This window comes from Drosophila miranda, chromosome XR, assembly GCF_003369915.1.
Source record: "Drosophila miranda strain MSH22 chromosome XR, D.miranda_PacBio2.1, whole genome shotgun sequence".
Classification (NCBI taxonomy): domain Eukaryota; kingdom Metazoa; phylum Arthropoda; class Insecta; order Diptera; family Drosophilidae; genus Drosophila; species Drosophila miranda.
In genome coordinates this window covers 37271336-37286193 of record NC_046674.1, presented here as the reverse complement: position 1 = coordinate 37286193, position 14858 = coordinate 37271336, and the positions used below count along the sequence as shown (strand labels likewise).

The 14858-nt window shown below is 38.6% G+C and overlaps 1 protein-coding gene across 23 annotated transcripts in view; it reads right to left on the bottom strand.

Moving 5' to 3' along the window:
• The window catches only part of LOC108160402 (disintegrin and metalloproteinase domain-containing protein 11), a 551474-nt gene extending 537326 nt beyond the window's left edge, over positions 1-14148 (bottom strand). For 7 of the 23 annotated variants that reach the window (XR_004471659.1, XM_033387857.1, XM_033387851.1 and 4 more), the window contains exons 1-2: positions 9551-10051; positions 7484-8291 (exon numbers count right to left, since the gene is read on the bottom strand). Coding sequence is in view for 22 of the 23 variants with exons in the window: in XM_033387857.1 (XP_033243748.1) it covers positions 7484-7553 (70 nt within the window). In the remaining variant the exon portion in view is untranslated. Of the gene's footprint in view, positions 1-7483; positions 8292-8490; positions 8507-9550; positions 10055-11553; positions 11704-12967; positions 13071-13232 lie in introns of those variants that run through there. The other 16 variants (XM_033387862.1, XM_033387864.1, XM_033387865.1 and 13 more) reach the window with 10 other exon arrangements.
• Between the last annotated feature and the right edge of the window lie 710 nt (positions 14149-14858).

Sequence of the window (14858 nt, the reverse complement as noted above, 5' to 3'; positions counted from 1 at the left end):
GATGGCATTATGAGCAAATTATGCCGATCCCATGGGGGGCAACTCATGTCCAGTAACCTAATTGAAGCGATGATAGAAGACGTCAAGATATGAACGACTTAGAAGGGAGAGAACTTGGCGCGAAGCAATACTTCGCGGCGTCCCACAGAGACGCTGAACTTCCTACGATACTCCCCCATTTCCTTACCTTTTTTTTTTTTTTAAATAAATTATTAACTTCTCAATTTCTTTCTAGGCGTACAATTTTTAAATAAATAAGAGATATTAATGGGTGATGCAGTGGCATTCCTAGCACACAGCGTAGTCTCAATCGAAACCAACCTGAAGCGACTATGGGAAATCGACAAAAATTCAGCACAATCAAGCTCAATCCTTAGCACAGGACCTGTGAAGAACGCTATCTACAATCAACTCGATTCGAGGATTGAGGGTTGATTTGATTGAGGATGGGTTCATTGTAGTTAAATTGCGGTTCAAAGATAATTCATCCCAGCATGGTATCTTACTTCAGATTCCAATGCACCGAGTCGTTGAACGAATGCTTTGGGTCACGTGTCTTTGGTCACCAACCCAGACTTCTCAGCGCCTCAATACTACATACCAAATTGGTATTCAATGGCTTTCAACAAAATATCGCTTAATTACATCCTGCTTGTTGGTCCAGCGCCGACTATCAACACCAGCACCTAGATTGGTTCTCCGTGCCGCTCCCCTGCCCAATTTTCTAGACGAGGATAGTGTGCTGCTGATTCGGATTGCGACGATCCGTCAGGTTTTACGGGGGAGCCTCACCCCTGTTGCTCAGAGGGACATGCCTGGTCCTGCTCTGGATCCTTCTTCCGCGGCCGCTAACCGGAAGGTACAGCCACTTTCTGGAACCTTGGCGATGGACGGTATATACGCATTTTTTCCAAAAATATAGCGCGTATGCGCACCAAGGCTCAGGTTGTCAGCTTGTCAACCGCTACGTGCGATTTTCACATTGTGGTTGATTTTGGTTGTAACTTGGCTCAAGTCAAAATTCTTCCACAACGAATACTTTGGTCCGAACGTCTTCCAGATGCTTCGTTAGGACAGAGATGGTGCCAAAACAAAGAGCTCCAGAGGTGGTGGGGTCGTTGTGCCCAATTGTTCTGCTGGATGACGACTATATTCTGGATCAGATTGGTGTGTCGGTGGTCGGCCAGTCGGAAACGCTATTTGTCAGCGCATCGTATATTTCACCGAATAGCAGTTATGGAATTTACAAAGCGCACACACCAAACATTGCCAACATACATAGAAGGTAATCTACGAGACCTTCAGCATCTCTGCGTTGTTGGTGACTTCAGTTTGGCATTGCTGGTATGATTCGCCGATCCACAGTCATCAGCTATGATGCCAAGCAATGTGCAGACGGTCTAGACGGTCTTGACGAGTCGCCGATCCGCAGTCATCAGCTATGATGCCAAGCAATGTGCATTTGCCGCACGAAATTTATTTCTAGACGGTCGAGACGAGTGTTTTATTATAAGCTTAGCCCAAGTAAGCTGATTGTAATAGGTTAAATAAGATTCTGGGCTTAGTTTATGTTAGTTTGGATATCGATTATTGTTTTATAAGTTGTTCGATCAAACTCTGTGAAGTTTTTACCGTCTTAAAGATTCGATTCATTTATACTAGTTTTGATACCCGATACTCAAAATGAGTATAGGGGGAGATTAGATTTGTGGTGAAAATGGATGTTACACGTCCAGATGGAATCGTTTCCGATCCTACAAAGTATATATATTCTTGATCAGCATCAATAGCCGAGTCGATTGCGCCCTGTCTGTCGGTCCGTCTGACCGTCCCTCTCAGCGCCTAGTGCTCAAAGACTATAAAAGATAGAGCAACGACATTTTATATCCGGACTTCTGTGATATGTCACTGTTACAAGAATATTTCAAAACTTCACCCCGCCCACTTCCGCCCCCACAAAGGGCGAAAATCTGTGGCATCCACAATTTACTATATCAAAATTACTATATCTTTTAGACTGCAGAATCTGAACCAGATCGTATTGTTATTATTATTAGAATGAACAAAACAATTTCATTTTCTCTTGCTCTGTCTCTCTCTAACACACACGTTTCATGGTCGGCTTTGCCTATTGCAAAATGTGAGTTCAAGGATCTCTGAGACTATAAGAGCTAGAGCAACCAAATTTGGTATCCACACTCCTGTGATTTCGGACCTGCACAAGTTTATTTCAAAATTTCGCCCCACCCCCTTCCGCCCCCGCAAAGTACGAAAATCTGGGGAATCCACAAATCTGAGAGACTATTAAGGCTAAAGTAACCAAATTTGGTATCCGCACTCCTGTTAGATCTCACTATAAAACGTGTATTTCAAAATTTCGCCACCCCCTTCCGCCCCCAAAAAGGACGAAAATCTGTGGCATTCACAATATTGAAGATACGAAAAAACTAATAACGCACAATCATAGAGAATGACCATATCTAACAGATTTCCTGTATCTGGATCAGATCGGATAATTTGTATAGCCAAAAGGAACAAATCAATCTGCAGTGATTGATTTATTGATATTTTAATATTGCGAGCAGATCAATTGAAAAACTGCGCACCATACCTTCGCTTCTAGCTCTTACTTAAGCCGGTTGTATTTTTTCTTGCTCCTGCATTCTCCGCCCTTTGCTTAAATATCATACAACATTGTTGTCACTTTGTTTTGATATATCATCGCATCTCTTTTATTTGATTTTACTTTGTGTTAATCACCAGTGTTTCATTTGCAAAGTAGTGTTTAATATAAATACAATATCACAACGTAACGCATCGGACTCGTGCAGGTAATTTGTTATTGTTTATTACCCAGTCTGCTTTTCGTTATCGTTTCTTCGGTGTGCACTGTTCTCGCGCATCAGCGTTTGCATCGGCCACACTCTCTCGAAAGCATAAGCGGGCCTGCTGCTCGCATTGTTGCTCTCTGGATTGCCTATACTCTACTTCTTTGTGGACTATTCTTTTGTGTCTCTGCTTTGGTGAGTTTACTGCTCGTTCCCTGCACTTCGTTGGATCATCTGCACTGAATTATTGCCGCTGCTGCTGATTGTCGGGCTGGCTCTGCTGCCTGATCCCCCATTTTGCCTGCGCAGTTTCTTGGGCTCAAACTCTTGAGCGAATCGCCTAGACGGAAAATTGCGCATAATGATACTACAACCTCGGTCCCTCGGAAAGCAATATTTGTTTCCCGTCTTATTTCTGAGGCTACAACGGAGGACGTTAAACAACATCTTTCCTCTAAACTTAACGCTTCGCCTGATGTTATAGTTGTGACTAAATTTACATTTAAACATAAGCGCAACATAACATGCTTTAAAATTCTTCTCCCTGATTATTTTCTATCCAAATCTCTTGAACCGTCAATATGGCCTGAGCATAAAATTATGCATGAGTTCCTTCACAAAGATTCGAACCCGAATCAGAATTACCGAACCTGCTGCTCCAAAAAACTGATGTACCATTTTTCTTTTCACTATCAGAACGTTCGCAGTTTGTTGGGAAAACAAATAGTGCGTCTTTTGATTTCGATGCCATCGCTTTTACCGAAACTTGGCTTAAGTCTTCTATCAATGATAATGAAATTTTCATTGACAATTACACTATTTATAGAATGGACCGCCCATCTTTTGCAGGTGGGGCTCTGATTGCAGTCAAATCTGTTTTCTCATCTGAGTTATTCCCATTCAATAACATCCATGGAATTGAATTTGTTGCAGTCAAAGTTCGTGTTGGCTCGGCATTTTTCTATTTAACCCGCTCCTACATTCCTCGCATTTCTGAGGCTGAGGTTTACTTAAACCACCTCTCAGCAATTAATACTGTCGTATCTGCATTAGGTTGCAATGATCAAATGCTTGTCATGGGGGACTTTAGCTCTCATTTCTTTCTTGGCTGCCTTGCGATGACGCTAACCTGTTGTTTCCCAATTGCCACAATGTCTTTATCAATGGGCTAACGGATATTTCCCTTGTCCAAATTAATGCTGTTAAAAACATTAGGGACAGACTTCTTGACCTCATGTTTGTTGACGATGCTTCTCTTGCTACGGTATCCAGAGCAAGCCCAATATCATTCCCTGAAGATCCTTACCATCCAACTATGTCGATATCCGTTGATCTGGTTATGTGGCTCCTTGCCACATAAAGTGTTTTCGCAAAACAAACTTTATCGATTTAGATCTACATCTCTCGCTTGTTGATTGGTCGTTTCTTTATTCATTACTGAACATAGATGCAACTGTTAACTCGTTTTATAGTTATATTTACTCCGACCTTAATAAATTTGTTCCAGATATCACTGTAACTGTATCGTCGGCCTTAGCTCTATACTCCTCCGCTCGCTCTCTGTTTCTTGCCGTTAATAGTCAGTGTTATAATCATTACCTTTCACAATGTAGTAGAAACTTTTGTAATGATCCTAAAAAATTCTATACGTTCGTTAACTCTAAGCGTAAGTCAAACGCTTTTCCTCTGTCCCATCATTACCACAACAAACAGAAGCTTCTGCTGTTGGTATTGAAAATTTATTCGCTACCTTTTTCCAAACAACGTACTCGTCTCATATTTACGACGCATCCACTCCGTATCCGTACCAGCTACCTCACGCTAACAGCATTTTTATACCCGATACTCAAAATGAGTATTGGGGTATATTAGATTTGTGGTGAAAGTGGATGTGTGTAACGTCCAGAAGGAATCGTTTCCGACCCTATAAAGTATATATATTCTTGATCAGCATCAATAGCCGAGTCGATTGAGCCCTGTCTGTCTGTCCGTCTGTCCGTCCGTCCGCCTGTCTGTCTGTCCGTCCCTAGTGCTCAAAGACTATAAGAGCTAGAGCAACGACGTTTTATATCCGGACTTCTGTGATGTCACTGCTACAAGTATATTTCAAAATTTTGCCCCGTCCACTTCCGCCCCCACAAAGGGCGAAAATCTGTGGCATCCACAAATTCAAAGATACGAGATACGCAGAATCGTAGAGGATGACTATATGTTCTAGAGTGTAAAATCTGAACCAGATCGTATAATTATTAAGGCCAGAATCAAGAAAACAATTTCATTCTTTCTCGCTCTGTCTCTCTCTAACACACAGGTTTCATGGTCGGTTTTGCCAATTGCAAAATATGAGTTCAAGGATCTCAGAACCTATAAGAGCCAGAGCCAGTTTTGTGTCACAATTTCGCCACACCCCCTTCCGCCCCTGCAAAGGACGAAAATCTGGGGCATCCACAAATCTCAGAGACTATTAAGGCTAGAGTAACCAAATTTGGTCTCCGCACTTCTGTGAGATCTCACTATAAAACGCATCCACAATATTGCAGATTCGAGAAAACTAAAAACGCAGAATCATAGAGAATGACCATATCTATCCGGTTGCTGAATTTGGATCAGATCGGATAATTTGTATAGCCAAAAGCAAGAAATCAATTTGCAGTGGCTACGCAGCGCCCGACGTCACGCTCAGACTGATTTTCTGTCTCTCTCGCACGCATTCTTTGTCCGGCGTCTGCCGGAGGAGAGCCATACTGACTAAATATCGGGTATAAATGTAGAGTTGCGGTGTCCGCAGCAACTTACAACGTTCCCCCTCGTTCTGCCTATTTTCGAGGAAAGCGTTGTTCTGGAAGGTTTGTCATCTATCACATATCGTTTTCTGCGGGTCCAGATAAGGTACCAAGTTGCATTTTAAAACTTTGTGCCCAGTCCCTTTGCAAACCATTGACATTTCTCTTCAACCTCTCTTTGGAACAGTCTTCTGGAAGGTTTGTCATCTATCACATATCGTTTTCTGCGGGTCCAGATAAGGTACCAAGTTGCATTTTAAAACTTTGTGCCCAGTCCCTTTGCAAACCATTGACATTTCTCTTCAACCTCTCTTTGGAACAGTCTTGTCTCCCAGTAATTTGGAATGAGTCCTACATCATTCCGCTTCACAAAAAAGGTTCAAGATCAAATATTGAAAACTATCGTGGTATCGCAAAGCTTTCCGCCATCCCGAAGCTTCTTGAGTTCCTGGTCACCCGGCAACTGCAACATCTTTGTTGCAGCTTGATATCTCCGTCTCAACACGGTTCTTTCAGACATCGTTTAACATCGACTAACCTTCTTGAGTTTTCTAACCTAATCCACCGTGGTTTTCAAAGTGGTTTGCAGACGGATGTAATTTTTACGGACTTTAGCAAGGCATTCGATTCTGTGAACCATGCTCTGCTTATTCACAAGCTCTCTTTATTAGGGTTCCCAACGAATCTTCTAGATTGGATTTTGTCCTATCTCCCTAACCGTACTCAACGTGTTTTGTTTTCTAACGTGTTGTCAAATATTGTTAATGTTACTTCAGGTGTGCCACAGGGAAGTCATCTGGGCCCGCTTCTGTTTATTTTATTTGTGAATGACCATCCTCAAGTTATAACATACTCTACTACACTAATGTATGCTGATGATGTTAAAATCTGTCTGCCTTACTCTGATTGGTATTTGCACACACGCCTTCAACTGGATCTAAGTAAACTACTATTGTGTTGTTCAACTAATCTTCTTTTTCTGAACCTTTCCAAATGCAAACTTATGACATTTTACCGTCGCGCTCCACATTTTGTCTCATATGTTCCAGGAAATCATGTCCTCGAGCGAATTTCGAGTCATAATGACCCCGGAGTCCTTTTTGATCATAAGATTTGTTTTACTGCAACAGTAAATAAAGCCAAGGGTGTTTTAGCGTTCATCAAGCGTTGGTCCAAGGAGTTTGACGACCCGTACGTTACGAAACAACTGTACATCTCGTTAGTACGTCCTATATTGGAGTATTGTTCTTGTGTGTGGAGCCCGCAGTATACAGAGCAGCAGGTTGTTATTGAATCCGTGCCAAAGCAATTTTTTATTTTTGCCCTTTGTAACTTTAACTGGGACTCGGGTAGAATCTTGCCACCCTACCGGTCTAGGCTAAATCTTATTGACCTGCCGTCGTTGCACCATTGCAGAATATGCAATGGCGTAATGTTCGTGCACAAGCTCCTTCTCGGGATTGTTGACTCCCAAACTCTCTTGGGTCAGATCGACTTGGCCGTCCCATCTAGACCTACCCGTACTTTTAGGCCTATCCGCTTACCCATATGTAGGTCTAATTATATCATGGAGATGAACCTTTTAGGGTTATATGCCATAATTATAACTCCCTCTGTCATACCTTATCTTCTGAACTATCCCTTAAACTAATAGCATGCAATATTTATAATCACCTAAATTTAACTAACTTTTAACTTCCCTTTTTTCCTCCTTTTGTAATTAAGTACCATTATAAAGAGATAATTGTTAATTTAATAAATAAATACCAAGCTGATGCTGGCTGAAAAAAGTGAAATTTGAATCTATGCTTTCAGCTTTAGTGTTCCCGAGACCTAACGGGGAACAGATATTATAAAATTTAGACTACTTACCGCCTGCGGATGTGGCCAAGGTGCACAGCTGGGCAATGATGAGGATCAAATAGGTGATGGTAATCCACATTATGCAGCTTCAATGATGTGTTTTAATAAGTAGGCGTCGACGTCAACGTCTGTGTTAGCGTCAATGCTAAGTCTTGGTTGTCCTCTCCTCGTTTTTTTAAGGTTATTTCCCCTTTTTATTCTCGTTCCCGAGGATATTTACCAAAAGGTACTCTCATGCATCCAAACTTTAATTGGCACATTTGAGACAATAAAAAAGTAATTATGCGTCTGAATAGTCGTAGCTCAAGTATTCTTTTGATGCTGAAGCTGCACTATATTTTAGATATCAATCTACTGCAGCTATTGGCACATTGGTAACACTCAATTCTATTTTTTTCGAAGGTCAGGTTGTGTGGCAGTGGATGGCTGTGATGATGAGTTTATCTGCGTTTGCAACAAAGACTGCGTCTAGGCTTTTATATGCATCAGGGTAGAGCTGAAATTGTAGCTTCATTGCGCTAAGCAAGGCACTCTATATTTTCCTCACCTCAGCTATTTCATTGACTCACTCACGATTCACTCATTCAATCAAGCTTTTGAATCTCTTTTCAGCTTTGTTATCTGTACAGTAAAAAAACACACAGAATCGCAAACCAAAATAATATCCAATCCGGTAAATCACAGTGATAGTATTATCACTTTTACTTATATAATTTGAAAACGTTCAAATTGGAACGTTTACCCGACTTAAGTGTTTGAGTCAAGTTGCATCGAAATCTGTATTTGGATTTGGTGTTTTCAATTTCCTAAAAACGAGCTGAAAAATAAAAATTAGATAAGCTAATTTTGGACTGAAGAATAACTTAGTGGGAATAACTGTAAAATTTCAAAATAATTTATCCGAGTCTTTAAAAGATGAAATTGTCAGAAATTTGTCGAATAAAGTTAGTTAACATATTGCTAGTTACAGATTTTCGAATATACATTTTTTAGCATTGAATGTATTGAGCACTTACGAAAAAATTTGCAAAGCTTTGCAGATCCAGTAAAATATGAATTTGTATATAATCGTATATGAATATAGTGCGTGGCAAGAGCACAAGTGTTGCGGCGCTAGACAGCTGTTCAGATGGAAGTCTGCACACAGACAGTTTGAAGCGTCACTGATGTTAATGCTGACAACGACAATTTGCACTAATTAAGCAAGGACAGGCATTAAGCAGCGGCAGCGAAATAGTCGCCAGAGATCAAATTAGACTCAACAGATTAAATAATTAATAATAATTTGTGGGAATGAATGGGGATGACTGGCTGCACACGTTCTTATACCGTGTACTCGTGAAATACAAGGGCATACTTTATTCCAATACTGTTTGTAACATGTACTGCATGTAATGAGTATGGCTGTATTAAATCTGTTTTAAATATTGGTCTGCCATTCAATTGTGAAGAAGATATTCGATCAATTTAAACAAGTGTTTTCTGACTTATTCAGTGCACTCAGTAAACAGACGAACAGAAAAGAGACAGCTTGAAACCTTCCCACATTTTTATTGACAGCAGACAGACAGACCGACATACAAACATAACAAAATAAAATGATCTCATTATCCTGGTAAAAATTATAAATACATATGTACATATGTACATATATGTATAAAGGGTTGGAGAGGTTTCTTTCTGTGTGTTTCAAACATCTGCGCCAAATAAATACAACCTTTCCAAGATCAAGACTGATAGACTCATTAATTATTTTTGGGCAGACGATTTATTTCGAGAAATTTATTCAAGAGCTTTTTATACCGGATACTCAAAATGAGTAGATTTGTGGTGAAAGTTGATGTGTGTAACGTCCATAAGGAACCCCCCGTAAATATATTCTTGATCAGCATCAGAGTCGATTGACAGTCGAGAGTCGAGAGCAACGACATTTTGTATCCATACTTCTGAAATATGTCACTGTTATAAGTGTATTTCAAAACTTCGCCCCGCGGCCTTCCGCTCCCGCAAACGATGAAAATCTGTGGCATCCTTAATTTTGAAGATACGAGAAAATTATAAATCATAGAAAATTACCATATCAAACAGATTGTCGAATTTTGATCAGATCGAATCATTATTATAACCAATAGGAAAAAAGGAACAAATCAATTTTCAGTGGCTACGCAGCGCCCGACAACACGTTCTGAGTGACTTTCTGTCTCTCTCGCACTCTTTGTCGTGTCGTTCAATATAAGCGCCGTCTGGTGGAGGAGAGCCATACTGACTAAGTATCGTTCCGGCCGCATCAGCAACGCACAACGTTCCGCCTTGTTTTTTTTATAGTTTTGTTTCTTTTTTTGACAGTTATTCTGCTTGTCGACATCAAGAAATAACATTTCATGAGCGGACCAAACAGGTCTCCTGTTACATCTCCTGTCACATCTGTAGCGGAAGAAATTTGATACAAGAAATATTCGTCTATTAATCAAAATTGTGCAAGCACTGTGTGATTTATCCGATCCGAAAAAAGTTTTTCAACTCTAGAAATAGAACGCCTATATTATTGAGTTCGAAGACCCATCCCATGATTTATAGAAATCGCCTGGGGACCATTGCTGCCATTTTAGCTTATTTTAAGCTAGATTTGGCTTATTACAAAATCAAATAGCTTGATGAATAATTGAAATGCTTATAGCTTGAAATCTAGCTTCTTTAAAATTTCATTTAGCTTATTTTGGCTTATACAAATTTTGTACAAAACTATTTTTTTTTGATTGTATTGTAATATTTGATATTTTTATCGAGAAATCGGACAAAAATCATGTATGTTGTTCGTATTTTGGTATATCATCCAATTTTGTGTATAAATGTATGGTAATTTTTCGTTGATAAATTTCAGTCACACTACAGTACGTATGTATATTACACATAATTGCACATTTAAATACAAAAATGCCAAAAGTGTCTTATAAACAAAATTTCCACAATTTCTGGTTAAATTTCGATGTGTTTAAGGAGCGACTACGCAATGTGCCAACTGACCCCTGAAGCGCACTGTGCTTTTGTAAGGCAACAATTGGGGCCAAGTTGTGCGAATTACGGCAGCATGCTGTCGCTAAAAACATATTCAATGCAAGCATGACACAAACTAACAAAACTTTTATTAGAAAGTCCTCAAAAGCAGAAGAGCAGGAGGCTGCACTTTGTTTGTACATTGCTGAGCACTCGGCCAGAGCATAATGAAGTGGATAAAATAATGCATTACTTTAATTAAAAATTGAAAAAAAAATAAAAATCAATAGAATTCAATTAACCATTATTTTTATGTGTTTTTATAGCTAGCTTACTTTTGAGCATTTTTTAAATTTTTAGCTTATTCTAACTTATTTTTTTCTTCAATCTAGCTTATGGTGACTCTCAAAATCTGGCAACACTGCTGGGGACTAGAGAAATCTTGATTATTTACACCGGCCAATTTAATTTCTTAAAATCTCATTTTGAGCGATAATTTTTCCTAAGAATATAACATTTTTAGTGCTATATGGACGTTATTTATTATCTTCAGATTCAAGAATATCATACATCCAGTAGATTGTCGATTAAAAGGACTGTCGTGTTGCAATTATTACGAAATACGTTTGAACATAATGGCTATAATGGCTTAATTGGTATAATGGCTTTATTTAATATGTGTCAATTGCACTAAAAAATAAACTATTGTTGACATAAAATACTTATATTATTGACTTAGCATTGGAAGGCAACCAAATTTTGTACACCCAATTCGTACATTTGATTTAATTCATAAAAGCAAAATTCAAGGCAGTCCTCGAAAAAACATGTTTATTATTTTAGCACTAGCTACATCAAGCTTGGGTCGTGTATTTTAGATGCGTCTCGCAGAAAAGATTTGCATAGCACTTTCGGAAGTAGCAATTTTGGTTCGGTTTTTATGTTTTTGACATAATTTTACCCGTTTGTTATGAAATCACTCAGAACACACCTAGTTTTACCAATTTTCTCACTTATTTTCATTATTGATGGACCTACCTTCGATGCTTTTATTTTCGATTTTTCACCCTTTAAAAAGGACTTACCATAACCCTAATTTCTTTCTCATAATAAGGACACTCGAATTGATTTTTGAGAATTTTTTCGATGTCAATATGAGTGTCGTATTCAGGTGTAAGAACGGAAGTTTCAGCTACTTCAAATACATTTTTTTCCTTAATCTCCTTTAACGAATACTGCAATTTGAATAAAAATTGAATAAAGATTTTTATAAAAATTTAAATTCACCGTTTTCTTTGGATTTTGCCGAAGTGTCGGGGAGTGTATGTACATACATATATACATATGTAGATACATTATACATACATATCTACCAAACTCTATTAAAGAGATTAAGCTCATATTTGTTGTTCTTCATTTTGTTGTTACCAACATAGTTAATGTCGACTACACAGAGGTCTATAAAAAAAATGCATGAGTAGGTACATACATATGTACGTGTATGTATGTGTGTACATATGTACATAGAAAGACAGAAACCCTTCTGAATCGAACCAGTGCAGTGACCAGTCAAAAAACACTAGTCAAAAATAATTAATTCAACAATTAATTCTGTCAAGTAAGTAATTCCTTGCTATGTACATACATATGTACATATGTATGTATAAACATACCGGTCCGGCGATAGGTGGGGTATGGACTAGACTCTAACAGGGCTGTTCAGGCATTCGAATAAGCTCGAGTCCGAAAAGAGAGCAAAGACAGCTCCCTAGTTAAAGCGGAATAGGGGGATGAAAATGAACAATTTAAAAGGTAACACAAGCATACTCTGTGCTCTTTACGGCGCAGTTTCGAAAAAAGAAGCTGGTGCCTCAGCAGTGACCACAGAGTAAGTGGTTGCATGTACTGATTGCGTCGACGTCAACGCTGACAACGCATGCTCAGACTCAGGACACTTGTGGAAAAGGAAAATTCAAAAAGGGAATGCTGAGCTCGATACCCGAAAACGCTTAATAATTATCGATCCAACACAATTAATACAATCTAATCTCTCGGGGAAGCTCTTCCAGTATAAATGTACATATGTACGTATGTACATACTTAAGGGAAATTCACGTTTTTTAAAGAGTCTACATATCCTGTGTATCGTACTTGTCCCGTGGTCATGCGCAGCCTGCCGCGCCTCGTTCTGTCGTTGCGAGTCGCCCATACATATGTACATATGTATGTATATCAGTTGACAACACTATAATGGCAAAATTAGTCTTTTGAGTCTACATATGTATGTAAATGTACATATGTACATATGTATATTCTTACATTCGGATTTATAGCGACGTCAACAAAAATGAATGCTTGCATGAATACTCTACTGTGTACAACTATTATGTATGTGTACGTACGCACATATGTACATATATCGGAAGTATTTACATATGCATATGTACTTATTTATTTATCTTTATTGTTCCTATGTTACGATTAAATTCATATACATACCAATACATTTTAAGTACTTAAAAGACATTCCCGGGTTCACGCTTAGTTGTACATAAATATGTATGTATGTACATATTGATGTAAATACATACATATGTGATACCTGAAAATTTTCAACCGTGTTTTCATTTTGTTTTTTTACTTAAGACGTCAGCGACATACGACATACCACATATGTATGTATGTACTCGGAATGCATGTACATATGTTCATATGTATATATGGACTTGGTACGTGTCTGTATTTGTATAGCTATTTTACTTACATTTACATAGGCAGCTTAGGTTCCTCAATTCTCTCAATATTCCGAATTAGATTTTCAATTGATAATGAATTATTCTAATTTACTATTGGTAAAATTTTGCTGAACTGCTTCATGAACACACTCTGTTTCTTAGTTGGGCAAACAGTAAAAAAATATTCAAAAAATTCTCAAAAATATGATATTTTTCGCTCATTATTTTATTTGATTAATTATTAATCTTATTCTTTATTCTTTCTATTGAATTAAAAGTTTCGTAGCCGATAGCTGGTCGATTGGTTAGTCGGTTGATCGAATTATTGATGGCGAATTTATTAAGGCGAGGAAAGACTTCTATACCGTATTTAATTTCACATAATGGCTTTCGGTTAACCGTTAGTAGAGCAACATTTACGTAAACAATGTGTGAACATTTTTTGCGTGGTCTAAAGTTTATTTTGTTGCGTGACTATTACATTCTACTTTTTTGTACTTGGAATTCAAATTCGACTTCAGCGGCTCCAATTGAGGCATTTCTTGATTTACATATGCTTCCAACTGTATTCTTTTGTACACCTCTTGTGACTGCTTTTGCCGTCGGTCGACCCCGGTCTTGTACCACGTACCGTGATGGCAAACAGCGTTCTTAACCTCTTGCATACGTCTGACGACTTGCGATTTTTAACGACAGTCGCCATTCTGGCTGCAGGACGCAGACGCAGAAAGAGAGAAAACGAGGCTGGCAACCCGGCAACTATTACTCTTCAGTTTTTCCGGAGAATTTGGGATGTCATCTCAGCACTCTCGCGCATTCGGCTTCAGACACAGCCCCAAAAGATTCGCTCTTAATATTCTCTCACTCAACACCCACCACACACATTGAAAATCAGACACTTTTCCTTGTAGCGACGTCAAATTCCAGCGAGTCTGAAGAAAATATTAAATAAGATAAAAGGCTTACATACATACATACATATGTGTGTCGTATATGTTTTGTAGTTATGTTTTCTATTTCCCTGTAACGGGTATTATGATCTCGGCCAGAATTTTGAGACGCAGAGATGAAACCAATTCCGGCTGCATATACTCGTAGTACCATATACACATATGTTCATCTGTACATAAGTATGTACATATGTATGTGACCTCGCCTCTGATTAAAGTGTGTTAACCAAAACGAGTATAAAGTTTTGCATCAAAGCAGTAGTTTTCGTGAAAATAAACGGCTATTGATGCTGATCAAGAATATACATATATACTTTATGAGGTCGTATACCCGATACTCAAAATAAGTACACCGGTATATTCGATTTTAGGGGAAAAGTGGATATGTGTAACGCCCATAAGGAAGCGTTTCCGACCACATAAATTATATACATACATATATTCTTAATCACCATCAATAGCCGAGTGGATAGAGCCATGTCTGTCTGTCCGTCTTGTTTGACGCCTAGTTCTCGGAGACTATAAGAGCTAAAGCAACGAAATTTTGTGTCCAGACTCCTCCACGCCCTCTTCCGCATCCACAAATTAAAAATTTTAAAGATACGAGAAAACCAAAAACGCAGAATCATAGAGAATGACTGTATCTGGATCTGGATCAGATCGACATATTATTATAGCCAGAAGGAACTAATTAATTTGCAGTGG